We start from the raw sequence: 23,830 nt of genomic DNA on the forward strand, positions 1-23,830 counted from the left end.
TCGTCGCTATCGTCGTCGCCGTCGTCGTCATCTTAGTCGACGTCACTGCCGTCGTAGAAATCTTTGTCGTCGACGCTATTACTGCTGTTGACGACTCCATCGTCGACGTCGATGGTCCCATGGATGAGCCCGTTGACGGTACCATTTTAAGCTTAGGCTTCAATTCCTTAGTCGACAGAGCCTTCGTCGACGACGTCTTCATCGTCGACGACGTGGAACTTCTGGAAAATCTGACAGAAGACTGAGAAGAGGGTTTTTTGAAGGCTGGATCAGTCTTCGTACCCGAAGAAGGCGTAGATGGTCCTACCCTCTCCTTTTCACCATGGTGAGGAGATTCGACTGGACCTTGGCTCTCAGACTCTCTGGGGGTCTTTTTTGAGGTCTTAGAAGGATGCTCCACAGAAGTAGAAGGGGAACCCCTATCCCTTTTGACTAACCTTCTAGTTGATGACGCTGATGAAGAGTCCTCACTGTCACTGGAGACTGTATTTTCTGGCCTTCAACTTCTGGAGCCATGTAAGAAGTCTACCCTCACGATCCCGGAGGGTCTTGGTTGAAAAGGTGCGGCAGATCTTGCAGTCCGCAGCCTTATGATCAGGATAGAGGCAGTAGATGCAATAATAATGCTTATCCTCAACAAATAATCTTTTCTTGCCACAGGTGGAACATGGCTGATACCTGAAGAAAAACTTCTGAAAGAGTAGAGATTGAGCAGAGCTCAAAGGAGTCTCCCTAAGCACGTGCGGTAGAAAATCTGAGGCTCTGAGGTTCCTTCAGGAGGGTTTTATGGGGTGAGGCTCTTCTGATTGGCTGATGCCTAAGTTTGGTCTCTTTTACAAAAAGAGGCAGATATGCTACAAAAGGGAATGAGGACTAGGCCTTTTTCTTTCTCTTTTGTACCTACTGCTATGTTATTTTGTTACCGAGACTCCCATTCCGACGACGGGGAATGATACAAAAGCATGGGAATCTATGAAAGTTCCAATACTGGGGCAATTCTTAGTAACTCGATGTACTGATATATATGGGGTTAATGTTGCAGGGTGCTGGAATCATAGAGTGTACTTTTCTATCCTGAGTTTAGTTCTAAAATGTAATACATTACAAAAAAGCAAGTTGTCTAAAATATCTGTCCGTCATATGTGACATAATAACAGTTATACAATTTGTGTCGATTGTGTCAATCATATAGGATTATCTGTGGGTCACAGGTGATCTATTACATGTATGAAATGTTATTTATCAATTTGCACGCCGTTAGGATGGGAATGACCCTGCATGGCATGTTCCCCTGCCCAAATGTGATTATCGATTATCTGACTTTTGGACCTGGCATCTTGCTGCTCTAGCATGTGTGCAGGAGCCTTCACCTGTCTCTGACTATGAGCAATTCCTGGCTTGTCCTGCGGCCCGGAGGGGCACACCAAGCATGCTCATTCACGGACAGTGACCTAGCCATGGCGTGAATATGTCACGTGGTGGTGGTCAGTATCCTGTGTTTTCAGAACTAAGAATCTGACCAGACCGATTATCCAGGTCATAAGAGTTAAGGACTACTGGCTCACTTATTTCAAGTTCTGCTTCTATATGCTCATCCAGTTCTTAGCACTAACATTCCAAGTGCATGTTAAGAGTGGTGATGTGTGTAGCCTTTAGAGTACATGCATAGTGTGTGTGAGCAACCCAGACTAATGCAGATCAATAGGATCCATTTGGGATACCCCTGGCTTCAGTTGCCCTGGGAATCTAAAGAGGGAGGGGAGAGCGGAAGTCCAAGTCAGTGGAAGTGCATTGTTTACATTCCTGTCGCTGCAAAGGAGCAGACCTAGAAACATAAGTGAGGGAGTGGATGCATGGCTCCTTTAGTGAGGCCTTTTGGCTAGATTAGTCTTCCTGAGCACTGCTATTTGGTGGAAGGTAGGGTGAGGGGGTGAAATGCAGACTCAGTTTTGAAAGGTGAGGAAACATGTAGGTAAGGCATGTCCTTCTACCTGTCTCTGAATACAGTTGGGCTAATGAAAGTCATGGGCCTAAACCTCACACCTTTTTGTGCCTCTGTTGTGGGTGCTCCAGGTTGGAGACTACTCTGCTGCGAGAAGCATCACTCTAAAGAACGTTGTGACTGGAGTACAGCCTGGAAAGGACACTTGAAAGGAGAACCACCATAAACCAGTTCTGCAGTTTTGGAAAGTGTCTTCCAGTGGTGTACAAAAGTGAGACGCTCCCCCCACTACTGCATCTGTTGTTCCACTTCCAAGTCAAGTAAGGCCCATGAAACAAATACTCCATAGAGTATCAGTTGCGCTGTTGCCTAGTTGACAGTCAGCCTCCGACAGGTAAGGGGACATCAATATGAAGTCTGGATCTCTTACTGCAAGAGCTCTAATACCTATCCGGAAGTGCCCAGAAACCTGCCTGCCTGCTGAGAGACGGAAGAAACCTATCTGCCCTGCAGGAGGAGAGCCAGTCCTGAAAGAAGCAAGGTGCAACATGCCCATCCTTACGGATCAAGATGGGAAACAAGACTCTACGACTGCCAATGTACAATCTGACTGAGTATTGTGATCTGCCCGTGTGGGGGTGTAACTGTCAAATATGCACCAGCCCACGCAAAACTACATGGGCAGGTTAAACCTTCAGGCAGTTGCAGTCTGCATCAGCCAAATTTGTGCCCAGCCCTCATGGGGAAGTCCACCCATCAGAAAGGTCCTTAACAATCCAAAACATTACACACCACATGTAACATGACAGTTTGTGATCTGCAGCACATCAACTGAGTAGCAGCACATGACACAACCCCTTACAGTGAGACAGGTGATGTGCGTGCAGGAATAACCAAAATTATTTTCATTACTTACTAAGATGTAAATGTCCATTCCATAACTTACCATTGGCAGTGGAAAGACTTGCCAGTGTTTGCATAATGAAGAAGTGAGGAAGAACTCCTGGTTGGAACTTCATCAGAATCTCCTCCATAACATTATTTATGAAACGCCGGCCAACTGCAACAAGGACACTGCTCGCTGCCTGTTGCCAATCATAGATTATTTCCTAAGACACAGTAAAACCACCAGATTATCATGAAGGCATACATGTGTAAACTTATTGTTTGATTAATAAAAAAGCATTACACATACAACAATAAAACATATATAAATAAATAATAAATAAATCAATACAGCCCTTACTCCCTTATTAGCATCACTTTTATATAGCTAGTATTTGGGGATTATGTAATTGAACTTTATAAATAGTTTGAGGCCTAATCAGTACCCATTAAACATTTCGTAATCTCTCTAACTTCATGCTACGTGAATTTGGACTGCGTTTGGGCGAAGCCCCTTAAGCTTCATCACAGTTAAAAAGCCATAATATATCATTTAGTTTTATTATCTTACCAAAAAAAAAAGAAAAAATAGATAACACACTAGTCATTATCGGAAACCTACTAACAGTTCCATTAACAATACATTTCAGTGTGTAAATGTCTAATCCCCAGTGGGGAATGATAAACTCTAAATTCACAAGGGGCACAGAGCCTTTAAAGTCCCGTGGTATCCCAATGCCTGGCTCTGTCGCTATCGGAGAGTGTAGTAAAGTAAGCAGATTAGTATCTCAATTGGGTTAGAGCAACCCTGGACTAGTGGGCTGTTGTTAACTCACTGGGTCTCACAGTGGGTCAGCCTTTTTGCTGCTCTTATAACAAAATTAGTGAACCAGTTGTTAAGCATTGAATTATCCGGGTTCACAGATGTAAGAATGGCTTGTTGACAGGTACGGACACCAAGTTTGTTCCACTCGACCAGTAACAGAGTCTTCCGGTTATTAAGAAATGCAGGGCAGAGACATACCACGTGCTCTATTGACTCCTTGCTGCACACTCTGTTCTCATTTGTGCAGCGCCATCCTGGTAAATGGTGCAAAAAAGGCCATTCGCCCAGTCGGAGGGCCAGAAATCTTTTTTTCCAAAACACTGCGAAAGTACATGACAGGTATGGTGCTGCAGTCCCTGGCGTGAGCCATGATATAACTGTCCAGGCGTGCTTGCGTTGAGCCAATTGTGCTCTGTCCGAGTGGAAGGACCAGGAACAGACAATCCTTTTAATATATATTTTGAGAGTCTGCTGGGAAGGATTGGAGGTCCAGATTTCTTCTGGTTCCATAAGTTGTAGAGAATCTTGTAGATCGAGTCGGTGTGGTCATCCCAGCTTACTAGCTGGCATTTCCTGCCACAGGAGGCTTGCTTCTTTAGACGTGCGTAGCTTACTGCACAGCTTGATAAATGTTCCGGCTCCAACAGCCCTATGATCTTGGAGACCAAACTCAAGTCGTATCTGGGCAGAGGATGTGGTTTTTGGTAGACTTGGCACTTGCTTAAAATTTCTTGTTATTCTATTCACCAGGCTGTTATTTTTCCCCAGCATTATCTTCTGATGACCGTAGGAAAGGTAGTTAGAGATTTTTGCCTTCATAACAGTTATTAAAGGAATCAGGCTTGGGCTGGACAGCTGCCTTGCGAGTTTCGTAGGTGCTACCTGAATGGTCAGAGCTTTAGCTTCAACCTCATCTCATCTCGGTTTTGTAAACGTGCCCCTACTGTCAATGTGGACCCCTAAGCATTTATATGAGTCGATCATTTCAATACTTTTGTCATTATAATGCCAACCGCCACTTTGAAATTTCCTTGACCCATAGGTGATGACCTCTGTCTTTAATAGATTTAATTCCAACTTATTTTTTGTGGTATAAAACGACGACCAGTCAAGTAGTCTCAAAGCAGACCCTGGTATGGTTGAGCAGGACGAGATTGTCTGCGTACAATAAGCTGCTGATCCTGGTTCCGCCAAGTACTGGGGGATGGAGTGGACATCTACAAGTAGCGGAGAAAGATTGGAGATAAAAAGGTTAAAAAGGAGGGACGCCAGCACATCCTTATTTTACTCAGCATGATGTTTCTATTTTTCTAGAGACGGGAGATCCATCTCCCAGTTTTACGCAAATCCATGTGTTTGTGTGTAACTGGATTATAGCTTTTAAGAGCGCAGACGGAATCCCCCATTTCTGCAAGTTTGGACCATAGTTGTCTCCTGGGCACACGGTCGAAAGCAGCCTTGAAATCAACAAAGCAGCAGTTTTATCATTCCTGAGGCCGCCGCTTTGTCCAACATAATCGATATTGCAAGCAGGTCTATTAAAGTTCCTGATTTTGCCACAAATCCGGTCTGATTAAAAGGTATAAGATGTTTTTATGACCCACGACGACAGGCCTTGAAGCAACAAACCGTCCTCCTGGATGTTGAATCCAAATGTTACACCAATCGTTCTGTAGTTTTTGGGGTCTGATCTCCTGCCACCCTTTTATATTGGATGTATGATTGCTCTGCTCCAGGATTCAGGGATGAGCTGATTAGTAAAGTAAAGTAAGTATACTTGTAAAGCGCACTGTTACTCCATCTCGGAGTGTCCTGGCGCTGTATACCGCTGGGGATCCCGTCCTGGCTTTCCCTGTGAGATGGTCCCTTCTGGGCACCTCCAAGGTGAAGCCAGGCATCCCCGGCGCTGATGGGGCCGTTGTGGAGATTAAGCAAGCTATTGCCCAGAGTTGCAGAGTGGGACCCATGGTTAGCGTACGCACCTCGGCGAGAATTATCGAGTCCGCGGACATTGACCCAAGACCCTGCCGCGTCGGGGATTGAACACCGGTCCCGGGCCGATCTCTGCTTCAGGGTCTCCCGCTTCTAACCAGTGAGCCACACTTACCCACCAATAGCTAAATTAGACCAGCGATAACTAAATAAGGGTGCCATGTGTTTAGCCCAGAGGTCAGTATCCTGTTTACAAAGAGCCTAGGAAAGACCGTTGGGACCAGGGGCCCCATCTGAACGGCCTTTGGTTATAATTTGTGCTGTTCAAGTCATCGATGCTTCTAATGTTTATGATACCTGTTGAGGGGTCACATCTTGCTCGAGGGGCAATTTGGTTTCAGTTGCTGGTGACAATATGATTACCAGGTCTTCAAGTTGCTTAGATATCCCGGCTTGAGTAGTACATATTTCAAGAGAGTGCATGGGACACTCACATTACTGATTATGTGCATGTTCTAAAATAAGTCATGATCTGAAAATATTAAAGCGCTGAGAGGAGTCTGGGTCCCCCTGAGGTCAGGGATCAGAGCCCAGGCATACTGACGGCAGTGGTAGTGGCCGTTGCACCATCCCAATGGGGGCAAGGAGAGTTTGGTTGAACGCGGCAAGACGAAGACTGGGACCTCGCTGACGCATGAACCCACAGAGTGAGGCTGGTGCCACCTGAGACACTGCACAGAACATGGCGGTGTCGCAGAGAGGAGGCAAGACCCTGCTGAGGGCTGAACAAATGGGATGCAGGCCTGGGAATTGCCAGACTTTGAGCTACGCAGCTGTGACCGGAACCCCTGAGTGCCTTCATCTGACCTCCTCTCCTGGATCCTTGGCATTACCAGTGAGGAGTGGTTGACGTTCACGCCAGGAGCCTCTATCGGCTTTTGTGACCTCACCTGAGTGGCCCGTAGAGGATTTTGGGGTGGGGGCCCATCCGAGACTGTGGCACCCGCCCACACACAGAATAGTCACCATTAAGGGTCAGAGTGTCAACTTGGTGAGGTGAGGTAAGGAGCTGGTGGGAGAGGAGCCCGGGGCTAAGCAGTGGTACGATCGGTGCAACAGTCAAACATTAGGCCCCAACAACTACTGTGGAGGCATGGGACGTGGGCTGAAGGCTATGGAGGTGCAGAGACACAGCATTACACGATGGCCCTGGCTAACTAGATGTGGCAAGGTTTGCTAACCCTTTGTACATCGCTTCTGGCTCTTATGTGGGGACCCACATAGCACCCCATCGACTGTTACCTGGGGGTGCCTCGGACCAACTGTCAGGGATGGTATGACCTAGCCAGACGAGGCAGAATCCACAGTCTCCATAATAGACTAGCCTTGGAGACAGAGTGTCGAATAAGACAGTTGACCTTGAGGTGGAGTGGTCACATGAGCAGTAGGTTGGGCGAGTACTGTCCACTACTGCGGCCTCCTGGCCTTAGGGGCCAAGTCTAAGGCGCCATTGAGTGGAAAAGGACCGGCCTACACAATTGATCTGGAGAGAGAGGACATAGACTGGGCTGATCGAGAGCTTGATAAAGCCTGAGGCGTACTTGGCCTAGAGAAACGCACGAAGGCCTGAGAAGACGCTAGCGAAGGAGGTGTCTACGTGGTGCCCCGCACCTGCAGAAGTGATCCTCCTGCCGGCTCCTTGCCTCTCATCGCCCCAACGCCACCTATCTACCTGGTAGTCATTAGGCGTGAAAGCATGGCATTGACCAAAGTGCGAGATTTTCTTTCGACAAGCACTGTGGAACCCCAGGGTGGCAAAGCGCCCTTGCAAGAACGAGGCCAGCCTGTGTTGGCGAGGGAGCTAACAGTTTGGTGACCCCTGAATTCCTGGAGGAGTTGTTTGCCTCCCTTCGAGAAGACATACTAGCTGTAAAGACGGATCTGTAGATGGAACTGAGAGAGGTGCGTCAAGATGTTTACGCAGTCGGCGAGAGAGTGGTGGCCCGGAGGGAAGATTCCGTAGCTAGAGACAAAGAAATCACAGTTCTTCAACAGGAGGTCATACGACTACAGGACCAACAAATTGATCTGCAGGCTCACTCATAGGACCTAGAGAATAGGTTGAGACGGAACAATATCCGTATCCGGGTGGTCCCCACGGGCGCAAAGGGAGCAGAACTAGAGGGGTACATGCAAGCTCGGTTAGGCTTTGTCCTGGGCACCTCAGCGAAGAGTGTAGTTAAAGTGGATTGGTGCCACCACGTGAGTCCTCCCCTATAGTCCAATCGTTCTCCTGCGGATATTCTGGTTTGTGTGCACAGCTTTAAAGTAAAAGAAGCTACACATTAGGCGGCCCGATCCGCTCAGACATTCCAATTTAGGGAAAAACAAAAGCCTGACGGTGAACCCTTCTTGTTATCAGCACCTGACAATTAACAATTGTGCAAGTGAGAACCCTGTAAGAAGGGTGTCTTAAAGATGCTGAGTTTCAAAGACAGACGGCAAGAACTTGCCCAGGACTTATTTACACCTGGGGCAAAATCAACTGGTCCAATAGCTCCCAAGACAGAAGGCTTAAAAGCCAAATTTTTTAAATTAGAAAAGCTAAAGAAAAATTAAATGTCCCGATGGTGGGATGGAACCACCTTGGGGGAAATACATAGACAATGAGAAAATTCCACGTGGGCTTAGGATACTCATCTTCCCTACGTTTGAAGATCTAGAAAAGGAGCAATTGGAGTATTGGGAAAACAATCTACGGAATGCATCTTTTACAATGATGCGTATCCTAATAAAAAACGCAGAAAAGAAGGGAGCAAAAGCACAGGAGGAAATAGAGGAGCTAGAAAAGGAGATGGCTCTATCCGATCTGAAGGATGTAGTTAAGAAAAACTATGCTATACTGGATGGGGTTCTGGAGAAACATCAAATTTACTTGAGAGATAAAAAATTGAAAAAAAGAAGAAGGGATGATAAGGACTATAAGGAAGGGAGGGTTTACACTTTTGCCCATAAGTATGATAAAGTGAAAGTCCCTGGAGAGGGCAAAAGACAAAGAGTTGAGACTCCAGAACTGAGCACTGCAAGTAGCATAACCTCAATATCATCAGCAGCTAGCTCCGTCTCCTCAGTTGAACCCTTAGGTACATCAGAAACTGAAACAAGATCTAGTCATTTTTATTGGAGATGGAGAGGTTGAGGCTTGGGGCGCGACCCACACACAAAGAATATCCAAGACAAGAAGGGGAGGGAGGAGCTGGCAGAAACGTAAACAGAAATTACAAAAAGCCAAACCTAGAACCAGTAGGGAGACTAACGAGATCCAAAAAGACGGAGAACCAACAACAATAACTAGGACAGAGGAGGAAGGGTCAGAAAGGTCCATAGTTGTGAACTTATCCAAAAGAGAACTTAAACAGGAGGATATCTCAGTACTTAGCAAGGGACTAGGTTTCTGCCCAAACCAAGTTGGAGGGGATGTGGATTTATTTGTGGACTTGATGAAATTTACCAGACTGTTGAAACTTAAAGATCATTTTTCGCGTAATTCCACTCATCATGAATCTTTGAATAATGTTAATTGTGTGACGAATTATACTGTAAATGAAATAAACACCATTCAAGCAATGATGACTGTTGAACTTGATACATCTGTTGATATTGAAAATGTTAGAAGTGAACTTAACATTGCTGAGAATTTTTCAATTGAAAGTGGACTCAAACCTAGGTCCAGATTTACCCCCACTGGCACACATCCAAACATAGATATCTTTCGGGTAAAAGGTTACCGAGGGCTTTTATCAAATCTTGGAAATCCCGCAAAGACCTGGCACTCACAAATATAACCTTACACGTAAAGAATCTGAAGCCCTAACAAAACTCCAGTCAGATCCCACTATTGTCATCCGGGAGGCAGACAAGGGTGGGAACGTGGTAATCATGAACAGGGAAGACTATATGGGCGAAATTGATCGCCAGTTATCAGATACCACCTGTTACACCAGACTCAGAGGTAATCCCATAGAGGCCCTGACCTCCCATATCAACATGAGATTGGTAGAATGGCGCGAGAGGGGCCTACTCAGTGAGGAAGAATGCAGGTACCTCACGGTAGTGGCCCCCACCTTTCCCTGCATTTATATATTACCGAAAATCCACAAGGGGGGCCCTTTTCCACCAGGTCGTCCGATTATCTCAGGGATTAACTCACCTACAGAAAAACTCACAGTATGTGGATACATTTATTCAACCTATGGTTCAAAATCTCCCGGCATACCCGAGAGATACGAAGGACAACCTTGGAAAACTTGAGGGATTTACCTGGTCAGACACTCTTACTTTTGTCACCCTTGATGTCGTTGGCCTTTATACCTGCATAAAAAAGGACTTCGGGATAAGGGCATTAGAATCCTGCCTGGATAAAAGGACAGCAGACCATCTATTACATAATGGAGTCCTAATAGGAATGACAGAAATTATCTTGTCAACATTTTTTTTCCTTCATGACTCGCAATGGTACCACCAGACGCAGGGAACTGCGATGGGTTCCAGGTTTGCTCCCGCTTACGCCGGCCTTTTTATGGGCTGGTTCGAGCGGGAGCACGCCTGGGGACGTCATGCGGCCAAATGGTTGAATAACATAATTTTCAGGGGTAGGTACATCGATGATGTGATCATGATCTGGGATGGGCCTACCCCGGACCTGAAGGAATACTTTGGCTTTCTGAATGCCAACGCCTTTAATGTTTGCTTTACGATGGCACACAACCAACAAACCATTGATTTTCTGGACGTGACGTTCTTTGTGGAAAATAATAACATCCACAGCCGCACGCATCGTAAACCGACCGCCTGTAACAGCATTCTGCATTATGACAGTTGATCCACGGCACGTAATTGACAATATCCCTTACGGGGAAATGATCCGGATGCGCCGCAACTGCAGCACAGAGGAGACTTTCCTTCATAATATCAAGGAAACTGAAAAACGTTTCCAGGACAGGGGATATCCTAAAAACACCCTTAAAAATGCGAACCGAAGAGTAATGAAAACAACTAGACAAAGCACCTTAGCATGTGCACCGGTAAAAACAAATAGCACTAGACCGTTGGCTTTCAGTACACAGTTCTCCGATCGAAGTAGCAGAATTTACAACACTTTGAGAAAGCATTGGCACCTCCTTGCAGAGATTCCAAGTCTACAAGACTCTTTGGCCAGGACACCCAAAATATGTTACAGAAGAGGCAAAAACCTCCGTAACATCTTGTGCCCGAGCTACGTTGAATCCTGCAGACAGACAAACTGGCTCACGCCCACGACCAAAGGTTTTTACACATGCAACGACTGCAACATGTGTGAATTGGGGAGAAACAGAAGAAATGCGTTACTTACCTGTAACTGCAGTTATCCAGTGTGAGAAGTTGGCCTGATGTGCAGTGCTCACTATTCTAGTGATCACTATATATCAGTCCAAACAACCCTTATTGATGATTGGTTGTAAGTCAACCTTATAGACCAGCTATCCTAGTAGCATGGATACAAGCAGTCTAAGGCTAAGACTCTAGAGGGCGTGTTAAGCCAGCTGTTTTACCATCACATTACCCCTTGAACACCCAGTGAAAGGACACCACACAAGTGTTATGAAAATAAACAGTGTATTTATTAGAATCACAACAACCCTGTACTCTTTATGAGGACAGGGTGCTAGGCACACAACAAAACTCTTACGAAAATACTTAAGTTAGCACAGTATATACAAATGCCCGAGGGGCACGAAAAACCATATACTCTAAAAGTGGAATGCGAAATTACTAGCAGGTAAGTACAGTACTAATAGGCTTTGGAATCGCTAGGACTTGGCTAGGGAATCGTTAGATTACTTCTAGGAGACCTAGGGGATTGGGGTGCAGAGTGTGCACTCTCACGCGGGATGCGGGACAAAGTCTATGGAAGCTAGTAAAGTTAAAGTTAGTGTTCACGGGCGAACCCGACCTGGTAGGGAGAAAACGACAGTGGATCCTGACCCTTGGATAGTGAGGCTATGCTGGGGCACCGAAATGCCGAAGTTACCTAGCCCAGGGGCTGCAGCTGCATAGGTCTCAAAAGACGTCGGGAATCCTCGTTGCCGGACCAGGAGCCTGGAAGAAAGATGCTGGCAGGCGACCAGTGAAGATAGTTCGAGTTGATCCAAGCCTGGATCTGGAAGATGGATGACACCTGAAAGCAGAGGGGACCAAGTTCGTGACTACTAGCCAGTAGTCAGTGGGCACCAGGAGGGCACCGGATGGTAGTCACCTCGACTAGGTGAGTGGGCGACGCTGGCTCTGCAGATCTCACGGACCAGGAGGCGTTGTCGGCGACCAGGATGGAGAGGCGAGCTGTCCCACGATGGGTGAAGCTGTCGGTGTCGAAGTTACCCAGGATTGGGCAACAAGCCTTGGCTAATTCAAGCCCACGCGGTGGACTCAAAATGGCGTCTTGAGTGGACCAGGAGGGTCCGGGGTGCTCCTCTTCGGAAAGGGAGCAAGGGCCAGTCTGGAGCAACCAGACCAGCAGCAGTGATGTCGTCGGGTGTCGTTCGGAAGGCCACAAGCCAGCGGGCTAGTAGCCAAACAACGCGGTGAGCAGCAAAAAGCAGAAGGGCCCCACGCCGATCGTGGAGATGCTGGGGGGCTACTCTTCAGTGCTGGAGCTGCTCAGGGTCGGGGCTTCTCGGACCCCAAAGCAATCGCCAGGAAATTACTCGGCGGGCTTGCTGTGCAGAAGTCGTGCAGTCTTGGCAATAGTCGGTCCCTTGAGGTCTCGTCGCACTCACAGTTCTCAGCTTGGCTGTAGAGGTGAGTAGAGGTCGGAGGTGCCAGGGAAGCCGGGTCTTGTCGAGCTGGGCAGTCGGATTCCGGAGGAAGGACGTGCAGCAGACCGCAGTGTTCTTGATGGTGCCTGCGGATGCAGGGTGACTACTCCTTAGCCACAAGGGAGAATCTTGAAGAAGGAAATCTTGAAGTCCTTTCGTAGAAAGTCGTGTCTTGATTCCAAAGATGATCTGATTTGGAAGGGGGCCAGTCCCTACCTTTATCTGGGAAAAGGGGGCTGGCACGCGACTAAGTCCTGCCCTATGGGTGGGACCAGGAGGGGGGTGGTTACACCCACTTCCTTGGCGGGCTTTTCCCCAGCACAGGGTCTGGAGTGTCCCTGGAACTGGCTCAAGCCAGCCTATGCACAGTGAGCACCGGGGTGCCACGTGCAGTCACCTTCCTCTGAAGCCCTGCCTACCTACAATACACAAAATCCTGTCTGGGACGGTGCTGGCACCGCCCCTGGCAGGAAACCCTTTGTCCTTATCTCCTGCTCTGGGAGGACTCCCAGCAGCAGGAGGGCAGACTTGTGTCTCGGTGGCAGCATCCATTTTGTGGAGCTGAGGCTCTGTTTGACTTTAACCGGGGTTACAGGCTACATGCATGTCGTGTCCCTCTAGAAGGGTGGAATGCTAACCCCGTCGCCAGAATTGGCGAGGGGTTAGTATTCCAATTCGTATGACACCTTACTCGACATGTTTTGATAAAGCGATACCAGAGTTGGCATTTAACCGCGAGGATTATAATGCACTTAAGAGTATATGGTATGCGATATCATGGAAACGGCTAAGGGATGGATCCCGAAAGCCGCAGACAGGCTCAGCTCATGCCAGAGCACCATCTCACACGATTCCAAGCACTCTGCCTTCAGGATTGTTAAGGCCTGCCATAGGAGTGACTGATAGGAGATCTGTGTGTCCATTTTAGGGTTAGATATAGGTGTACTAGATCTAAAGCAAAGGGTGAGTAACACCACCTTGCCCCAGCTGTCGTGCAGCCAGTTGTGTCAGTTTAGTTAGTCAGCCCAGGGGTGGCATAATACATGCTTCAGCCCCTGGGAGACTTCTGGGTACACCTCAGCCCTGGGTACAGGGACTTGGAGAGGGCCCAGTGCCAATTCAGTACCTGAGTACAATTTGGATAGAGAGAACAGCTAGGCTGTGGGTCTGATTAGCAGGCCCACAGCCAGGGAAAGTCTTAAACCAGTGCAGCAAAAAGCAAAAATCTGGGTGATCATAGGATTGCAGACCCTACTCTCCTACATGACCCCCCCCCCCCAACCTTTGGGACAATAAACTAACCTTGACCAGGTGAGTCTTCTTGCTCTAAGTGGAAATACCTGGAGAGCCCATCAGCATTGCTGTGATCAGTCCCAGGTCTATGCTCCACTGTAAAATCCATCCCCTGTAGGGAAATGGACCACCTAAGCAGTTTGGGGTTTTCACCCTTCATCTGATTTAGCCACAAGAGGGGCTTATGGTCGGTCTGAATGGTGAAGTGAGTGCCAAACAAGTAGGCCCTCAGCTTCTTCAGGGCCCAAACCACAGCAAAGGCCTCCCTCTCAATAGCTGACCATTTTTTCTCTCTGGGTGTCAACCTTCTACTAATGAAAGCAATAGGCTGATCATTACCATCAAAATTAAGTTGAGACAGAAGAGCCCCCACACCCAACTCAGAAGCATCTGTTTGGACAATGAATGGCTTGGAGTAATCTGGACTCTTTAGGATAGGTGCTGTGCACATGGCCTGCTTTAGGTCATTGAATGCTTTCTGACAGCTTGCTGTCCACTGAACTTTCTTTGGCATCTTTTTGCTTGTCAGGTCATTAAGAGGGGTCACTATGGACCCATTATTTCTGACAAACTTCCTATAGTACCCAGTCAGGCCCAAGAAAGCTCGAACTTGAGTCTGGGTGATTGGAGGAGTCCAGTCCTTGATGGCCTGTATCTTACTCTCCAGTGGCTGAACCTGGCCTCCACCTACAAGGTGGCCCAGGTATACAACCTGTGTCTGCCCTATCTGGCACTTTGTGGCCTTGATAGTGAGGCCTGCCTTTTGCAGAGCCTCTAACACTTTCCTCAGGTGGACCAGGTGATCCTCCCAGGTGGAGCTAAAGACAGCAATATCGTCAAGATATGCTGCACAGAAGTCATCCAGCCCAGTGAGGACTTGATTCACCAACCTTTGGAAGGTGGCAGGTGCATTTTTCAATCCAAAGGGCATCACCACAAATTGATAATGCCCACCAGGTGTAGAAAATGCTGTCTTGGGTTTGGCTTCCTCAGCTAACCTGATTTGCCAATACCCAGCTGTCAAATCAAATGTACTTAAGAAGTTGGCAGAAGCCAATTTATCTATAAGTTCATCTGCTCTTGGTATTGGGTGGGCATCAGTCTTAGTGACTGCATTGAGGCCTCTGTAGTCTACGCAAAACCTCATCTCTTTCTTACCACCCTCGGTGTGAGGCTTTGGCACTAGAACTACTGGGCTAGCCCAAGGGCTATCTGAGGGCTCAATGACTCCCAGCTCCAACATTTTCTGCACTTCAGTTTTGATGCAGTCTCTAACATGATCAGGCTGTCTGTAGATTTTACTCTTGACAGGCAGACTGTCTCCAGTGTCAACATCATGGGTACACCAATCAGTTTGGCTGGGTGTCAGAGAGAACATATGTCTGAAGGATTGCAGAACTTGCCTGCAATCCTGTTGCTGATGTTCAGTGAGGCTGCCACAAAAGACAACACCATCAACTGATCCATCATCAGGATTCTGAGTGAGCAGGTCTGGGAGAGGGTCACTCTCTTCCTCCTGTCCCTCATCTGTGGCCATGAGCAAGCTCATGTCCTTCCTGTCAACATATGCCTTGAGCCTGTTAACATGGAGCACTCTGAGAGGGCTCCTGGGAGTTCCAAGGTCCACCAAGTAGGTAACCTCTCCCTTTTGCTCAATGATGGTGTGGGGCCCAGACCATTTGTTTTTCAGAGCTGCTGGGGCCACTGGCTCCAGCACCCACACCTTCTGTCCTGGCTGGTATACAGTCAGTACAGCCTTTTGGTCATGCCAAGCTTTTTGGAGTTCTTGGCTGGCCTCAAGGTTTTTAGATGCCTTTTCCATATACTCAGCCATCCTGGAGCGGAGACCAAGTACATAGTCCACTATGTTGGTTGCAGGCTTTTTGAGAGGTCTCTCCCATCCTTCCTTCACCAAACACAGGGGTCCCCTTACAGGATGCCCATACAGAAGCTCAAAAGGGCTGTAGCCAACCCCCTTCTGTGGGACCTCTCTGTAAGCAAACAAGAGGCAGGGGATCAGGACATCCCATCTTCTCCTAAGAGGTTCAGGTAGTCCATGAATCATCCCTTTGAGGGTCCTGTTGAATCTCTCAACAAGCCCATTGCATTGTGGGTGGTAGGGTGTGGTGAACTTGTAGTTCACACCACACTCCTTCCACATTGCAGTCAGATATCTTGACATGAAGTTTGCACCTCTGTCAGAAACGACCTCCTTTGGAAAACCCACTCTGGAGAACACTCCAACTAGGGCTCTTGCCACCACAGGAGCTGTGGTGGTCCTCAGGGGTATAGCTTCAGGATACCTGGTGGCATGGTCCACCACCACCAGTATAAACTTGTGCCCTGATGCTGTCTGGGGTTCCATTGGACCAACAATGTCAATCCCCACTCTTTCAAAGGGGACCCCCACCACAGGTAGTGGTATGAGGGGGGCCTTTGTTGTGCCACCTGACTTACCACTGGCTTGGCAAGTGACACAGGAGCGACAAAACTCCTTGGTATTCTCATTCATATGGGGCCAGTGAAAGTGTGAGACAAGCCTGTCCCAAGTCTTTGTCTGACCTAAATGACCTGCAAGGGGAATCTCATGGGCCAAGGTGAGAAGGAAACCTCTCAGAGACAAGGGGATGACCAGCCTCCTGGTTGCACCAGGCTTGGGGTCTCTTGACTCAGAGTACAGGAGTCCATCTTCCCAGTATACCCTGTGGGCACCTGTGGCATTCTCTGCAGCCTCAGCAGCAGCCTGCTGTCTGAGGGGTTCAAGGGAAGGGCAGTTTAACTGTTCCTTCCCCAGGTCTGCTCTGCAGGGTCCCCCTGAGCCCAGAAACTCAACTTGATCAAGTTCAAGCTCTTTAGGCTTTGTTTCCCTCAGTTCTCTCAGATCAGCCCCCTCAGAGACTTGATCCTCAACCTGGGGCAAGGGGGAAGGCAAAGCCTTAACCCTACTGCTCTTCTTCTTGGGAGGTGTCTGGTCCATAATTTCAGGATCCAGCACCTGTTCAGTGGGGCATCTTCTGGCCTGTGACCTAGTCACAGCAAGCACATGTGCTGGCAAGCCTAACATTTCCATGTGAGTCCTCTGCTCCACTTCTGACCATTGTGATGACTCAAAACCATTGCCCAACAAACAATCAACTGGGAGGTCTGAACTGACTACAACTTTCTTTTGTCCCTTCACTCCACCCCAGGAGAAAGCCACAATTGCCACACTATGACTAGTAGTGACATTGCTGGCATTGGTCACCAGGAAATCAGTACCTGGCATGATCTGTCCAGGGTCCACAAAGTTAGGTGTCACCATGGTGACACTGGCACAAGTGTCCCTATAGGCCTGAGCCATTTTGCCATTTATCAAAGGTGTCTGCCTGTATTTGCCCAAAGTATTGGGACTTATCTCAGGGGACATATCCATATCCCCTGTACAGACAAGGACAGCCTGAGTGAGTGTGCCAACTAAGTTGTCAGACCCCTCAGTACCCAAGGTTAACCCAACTAATGCCTTGGGAGGTACACTACCACTACTGACTGTACTAGGGGGTGCAGTTGCCTTAGGGGCTGTAGTGGCAGGAGTTTGTCCTCCTCTTTTGGTGCACTCACTAAACCAGTGAGATTTACTTTTGCAGTACTGGCACCACCTTTTTGACTGGCCTTCTTGAGTCTTCTTCTTCTGGGAAGCCTGACCCCCACCCTCTTTGGTTTGTTGGGGACCTGGTGAAGACTTCTGGTCATTTTGTTCACTCTTAACATTACCCTTCTGGTCTGCTTTCTTCTGACCACCCTGGTTCTGGTTCTGCTTGATCCTTGTCCTGACCCATTTGTCTGCCTTCTTTCCCAATTCTTGGGGAGAGGTCAGATCTGAATCAACAAGGTGCTGGTGCAGCAACTGGTTCTGACAATTGTTTAAAATGTGTTCTCTCATCATTAGATTATACAATCCTGTGTAATCTGTAACCTTGCTACCCAGCAACCAGCCCTCCAAAGCCTTAGTGGCACTATCCACAAAGTCAGACCAGTCCTGAGACTGAGTTTTCTGGGTGTCTCTGAACAGCAACCTGTACTGCTCAGTGGTTAAACCAAACCCATCAATCAGTGCATTTTTCAGGACCTGGTAATCATTAGCATCCTCCACTCTTGTAGTGAGGAGCTTGTCTCTACCTTTACCATCAAAGGAGAGCCACAGTATAGCTGCCCACTGACTTCGGGGAATGCACTGCACAGTGCAGGCCCTCTCCAAAGCAGCCATCCATTTCTGGATATCATCCCCTTGCTTAAAGGGGGGCACTATTTTAGTCAGGTGTTTAGTATCTAAACCCTTCTCTCTATCTCTTGGGAGATTGCTGCCACCAGTGGGTCCTAACCCACTCATCTGCTGCTCTCTAGCAAAGGCAAGCTTTTCTTTGGCCAGGGCAAGTTCTTCCCTTTCAATCCTCAGTTCAGCTTGTCTCATCCTAGCCTCATGCTCCCTTCTCTGAGGGGAAGTAAATCTCCTCTGTGGAGGATTCCTTCTCCCCTGAGAAGAGGCATTAGAGTGCAGAGATCTATTGGAGTCCCTAGAAAGAGATCTATCTCTCCTAACTCCAAGGTTAGGCCCACTTAGGGTTAGTACTGGGGGTCCCCCAGATCCTAGCCCAAGTAAGTCTAAGTTGGCCCTGGTTAGCCTTCTGACTACCTCATCCCCAGAGAGTTCCTCCTGATCCTCCTCTCCCTCAACTGCTGTGGCAGTGTTGGGGAGGTCTGGATCTCCAGAGGTTCCTTCTAAGGCTGGCATATTCTCATGTAACTGAGAAATCTTTCTGGCATCATATGTCTCTAAGATACCTATCAGAAAGGGAATGGTGGGGTTAGACCCCTGCGTCAGTTTCCTGGAGACACAGATCTGTCTCATCTCCTGGAAACTGAGAGCTGCATATCTTGAAGTGACCTGTGGAGGGTCAACACTTACCAGGGGAGTCTCAGTGGACTCTCCATGGTTAGACATGCTTTTCTAGTGAGGTGTAAGTGGTGCACTTACCTACACTATATGTTTGCCTACTGATCCCTTGCTAGAGTTGTAGTTTAGGGTGTGCTAGGCCCTAGGAGCTACAACAGCTGGTTCAGTAGAACTCAGAGTATTCTAAGCTAAGTTATATGTACCTTTAGTACTTATGTGATCTTTCACAAGATATTCTTAGGATATGTGTGGTAAAACAACAGCAAGCTCAAATCCCAACCGCTGCTCACCAATGTGAGAAGTTGGCCTGATGTGCAGTGCTCACTATTCTAGTGATCACTATATATCAGTCCAAACAACCCTTATTGATGATTGGTTGTAAGTCAACCTTATAGACCAGCTATATAGCATGGATACGAGCAGTCTAAGGCTAAGACTCTAGAGGGCGTGTTAAGCCAGCTGTTTTACCATCACATTACCCCTTGAACACCCAGTGAAAGGACACCACACAAGTGTTATGAAAATAAACAGTGTATTTATTAGAATCACAACAACCCTGTACTCTTTATGAGGACAGGGTGCTAGGCACACAACAAAACTCTTACGAAAATACTTAAGTTAGCACAGTATATACAAATGCCCGAGGGGCACGAAAAACCATATACTCTAAAAGTGGAATGCGAAATTACTAGCAGGTAAGTACAGTACTAATAGGCTTTGGAATCGCTAGGACTTGGCTAGGGAATCGTTAGATTACTTCTAGGAGACCTAGGGGACTCGGGTGCAGAGTGTGCACTCTCACGCGGGATGCGGGACAAAGTCTATGGAAGCTAGTAAAGTTAAAGTTAGTGTTCACGGGCGAACCCGACCTGGTAGGGAGAAAACGACAGTGGATCCTGACCCTTGGATAGTGAGGCTATGCTGGGGCACCGAAATGCCGAAGTTACCTAGCCCAGGGGCTGCAGCTGCATAGGTCTCAAAAGACGTCGGGAATCCTCGTTGCCGGACCAGGAGCCTGGAAGAAAGATGCTGGCAGGCGACCAGTGAAGATAGTTCGAGTTGATCCAAGCCTGGATCTGGAAGATGGATGACACCTGAAAGCAGAGGGGACCAAGTTCGTGACTACTAGCCAGTAGTCAGTGGGCACCAGGAGGGCACCGGATGGTAGTCACCTCGACTAGGTGAGTGGGCGACTCTGGCTCTGCAGATCTCACGGACCAGGAGGCGTTGTCGGCGACCAGGATGGAGAGGCGAGCTGTCCCACGATGGATGAAGCTGTCGGCGTCGAAGTTACCCAGGATTGGGCAACAAGCCTTGGCTAATTCAAGCCCACGCGGTGGACTCAAAATGGCGTCTTGAGTGGACCAGGAGGGTCCGGGGTGCTCCTCTTCGGAAAGGGAGCAAGGACCAGTCTGGAGCAAACAGACCAGCAGCAGTGATGTCGTCGGGCGTCGTTCGGAAGGCCACAAGCCAGCGGGCTAGTAGCCAAACAACGCGGTGAGCAGCAAAAAGCAGAAGGGCCCCACGCCGATCGTGGAGATGCTGGGGGGGCTACTCTTCAGTGCTGGAGCTGCTCAGGGTTGGGGCTTCTCGGACCCCAAAGCACTCGCCAGTAAATTACTCGGCGGGCTTGCTGTGCAGAAGTCGTGCAGTCTTGGCAATAGTCGGTCCCTTGAGGTCTCGTCGCACTCACAGCTCTCAGCTTGGCTGTAGAGGTGAGTAGAGGTCGGAGGTGCCAGGGAAGCCGGGTCTTGTCGAGCTGGGCAGTCGGATTCCGGAGGAAGGACGTGCAGCAGACCGCAGTGTTCTTGATGGTGCCTGCGGATGCAGGGTGACTACTCCTTAGCCACAAGGGAGAATCTTGAAGAAGGAAATCTTGAAGTCCTTTCGTAGAAAGTCGTGTCTTGATTCCAAAGATGATCTGATTTGGAAGGGGGCCAGTCCCTACCTTTATCTGGGAAAAGGGGGCTGGCACGCGACTAAGTCCTGCCCTATGGGTGGGACCAGGAGGGGGGTGGATACACCCACTTCCTTGGCGGGCTTTTCCCCAGCACAGGGTCTGGAGTGTCCCTGGAACTGGTTCAAGCCAGCTTATGCACAGTGAGCACCGGGGTGCCACGTGCAGTCACCTTCCTCTGAAGCCCTGCCTACCTACAATACACAAAATCCTGTCTGGAACGGTGCTGGCACCGCCCCTGGCAGGAAACCCTTTGTCCTTATCTCCTGCTCTGGGAGGACTCCCAGCAGCAGGAGGGCAGACTTGTGTCTCGGTGGCAGCATCCATTTTGTGGAGCTGAGGCTCTGTTTGACTTTAACCGGGGTTACAGGCTACATGCATGTCGTGTCCCTCTAGAAGGGTGGAATGCTAACCCCGTCGCCAGAATTGGCGAGGGGTTAGTATTCCAATTCGTATGACACCTTACTCGACATGTTTTGATAAAGCGATACCAGAGTTGGCATTTAACCGCGAGGATTATAATGCACTTAAGAGTATATGGTATGCGATATCATGGAAACGGCTAAGGGATGGATCCCGAAAGCCGCAGACAGGCTCAGCTCATGCCAGAGCACCATCTCACACGATTCCAAGCACTCTGCCTTCAGGATTGTTAAGGCCTGCCATAGGAGTGACTGATAGGAGATCGGTGTGTCCATTTTAGGGTTAGATATAGGTATACTATATCTAAAGCAAAGTGTGAGTAACACCACCTTGCCCCAGCTGTCGTGCAGCCAGTTGTGTCAATTTAGTTAGTCAGCCCAGGGGTGGCATAATACATGCTTCAGCCCCTGGGAGACTTCTGGGTACACCTCAGCCCTGGGTACAGGGACTTGGAGGGCCCAGTGCCAATTCAGTACCTGAGTACAATTTGGATAGAGAGAACAGCTAGGCTGTGGGTCTGATTAGCAGGCCCACAGCCAGGGAAAGTCGTAAACCAGTGCAGCAAAAAGCAAAAATCTGGGTGATCAACATCTTCAACATCCTGCGCATGCTACGGAAGATCTTCTGGTGGATCCCCACCGAGACCAGGAAGACTGTCACCCAGGCCCTCGTCACCAGCCGACTGGACTACGGCAACACCCTCTACGCCGGAACCATCGCCAAGCTCCAGAAGAGACTCCAGCGGATCCAGAACGCCTCAGCCAGACTCATCCTCGACATCCCACGAAACAGCCACATCTCCGGACATCTGAGAGACCTGCACTGGCTCCCCGTCAACAAAAGAATCACCTTCCGTCTCCTCACCCACGCACACAAAGCCCTACACGACCAAGGCCCGAACTACCTCAACAACCGAATCAACTTCTACGCTCCCAAGCGCCACCTCAGATCAACCAGCCACGCCCTCGCCGCCGTCCCCCGCATCCGAAGAGCGACAACAGGAGGTAGGTCCTTCTCCTACCTGGCCGCCAAGACCTGGAACTCCCTCCCGACCGACCTGCGCCTGACCCAAGACCACCTCTCCTTCAGGAAGAAGCTCAAGACCTGGCTGTTCGAGCAGTAACGGCACCCCCCCCCCCTCCTAGCGCCTTGAGACCCTACGGGTGAGTAGTGCGCTATACAAATGTCTTGATTGATTGATTGATTGATCATAGGATTGCAGACCCTACTCTCCTACATCCAGTATTAGTGTCTTTCATAGATTCACATGCCTGAATCATTCCCCGTCGTCGAGACGGGAGCCTCCGGTATATAAAAAAGTAATGTCCTATAGACATACATAGAAAAGAATAGGCCTAAGGGTCTCACCTTAGTGACCTATCCACGTCCTTTTGCAGGAAGGACCAAACAGAGCAGGCCCAAGGGTCCCACCTTGGTGGCCTATCTGAGTCCTTTTGTAAAAAAGGACCAAATAAAGAAAACCAACCAATCAGCTACTACCTCCTTCTAGAACCTTCCTGCCAGGAGCCCAAGTCTCTCAGATTTTCGTACGCACCAAGCTAGTTAGGCGTAAACTCGTTAGAGAGATAGGTGAGCCCTGCCAGGGGAGGCGGGAGGGTGCATGTGAATCTATGAAAGACACTAATACTGGATAACTGCAGTTACAGGTAAGTAACGCATTTCTTATCCAGTATTTGGGTGTCTTTCATAGATTCACATGCCTGAATCAGAGTAGCGAGCAATACATTATGCACATTTGTGATGGAACATCAGATATGAGTCCGTAGATAATACATATCATGCGACTACAAACCACCAAAATGCATGGTCATGTAAATATTAGGAAAAGAATGTGCATACCAGTAAAGGATGGAGGGATGTAGGAAGGCTCACCTCACTGGAATAGATGGCGAAGCACTGCTGGGCCCACTGCTGCATCCTTCATCAGCTCAGTATCCAGGCAGTAGTGCCTGGTGAAGGTGTGCGGGGACTTCCAGGTCGCCGCTCTGCAGATGTCCAATACCGGCACTCCAGCGAACAGCGCCGCAGACGTGGACATGGCTCTTGTCGAATGAGCTTTGACTCGTGAGTCCAAAGGCCGTCCGGCCTTGTCGTGACAAAAGGTGATCGCAGAAGAAATCCACCTTGAAATACTCTGTTTTGTCAGGGGCATGCCTTTCCGTGGTCTACTAAAGGCAATAAAGAGTTGGGATGACTTTCGGAAGTGTTGTGTCTTGTCGATGTAGAATTTAAGACATCTCTTCAGATCTAGTGAATGCAGTGTTCTCTCGGCTGCAGTGGTAGGATTTGGGAAGAATAATCCACCAATGTCTGCGGGTGGTGATTCCGAAGACTGTGGTTCTGGAGAGGCCGGAGAATGTGCCACATAGTCCTGGTCTGCATCCGGGTCTGACTCGTCGTCATGGACTTCACCCTCTTCCTGTTCTCTCTCCTCTTCGTCAGATGAGAGAACATCTTGTATTGGCACCTGTACTTTCTCATTCACCAGTGGAGGTGATTTATGGCGAGACAAAGGAGCTGGCACCTGTGCAGCTGGAAGTGCAGGTGTAGTGGGTTTCTCCGGAAACCTTTCTTTATAATCCTTTATTAGGAACTGGAGATCCGAGACGATGGATGCTGGGAGACACACCATTGGAGTAACCGGTGTCTGGATCGGAGTGTGGACCGATTGCTCTACTTGGTCCTCCTCCTCCGGCTCCTCGTCTGTGGTTTGACACTTAAGCACCAAGTCTGATGAACTAGTTGCTTGTGTATATGAATCCTCATC

The 23,830-nt window shown here is 48.7% G+C and overlaps 1 protein-coding gene across 5 annotated transcripts in view; it reads right to left on the bottom strand.

Moving 5' to 3' along the window:
• MROH1 (maestro heat like repeat family member 1) overlaps positions 1 to 23,830 on the bottom strand; it is a 2,054,050-nt gene that overhangs the window by 1,701,015 nt on the left and 329,205 nt on the right. For all 5 annotated transcript variants that reach the window (XM_078686516.1, XM_078686513.1, XM_078686514.1 and 2 more), the window contains one exon: positions 2,889 to 3,051. In XM_078686516.1, coding sequence (XP_078542642.1) covers positions 2,889 to 3,051 — 163 coding nt within the window. The remainder of the gene's footprint in view (positions 1 to 2,888; positions 3,052 to 23,830) is intronic.

The sequence above is a fragment of the Lissotriton helveticus genome, chromosome 4_1 (assembly GCF_964261635.1).
Source record: "Lissotriton helveticus chromosome 4_1, aLisHel1.1, whole genome shotgun sequence".
NCBI lineage: Eukaryota > Metazoa > Chordata > Amphibia > Caudata > Salamandridae > Lissotriton > Lissotriton helveticus.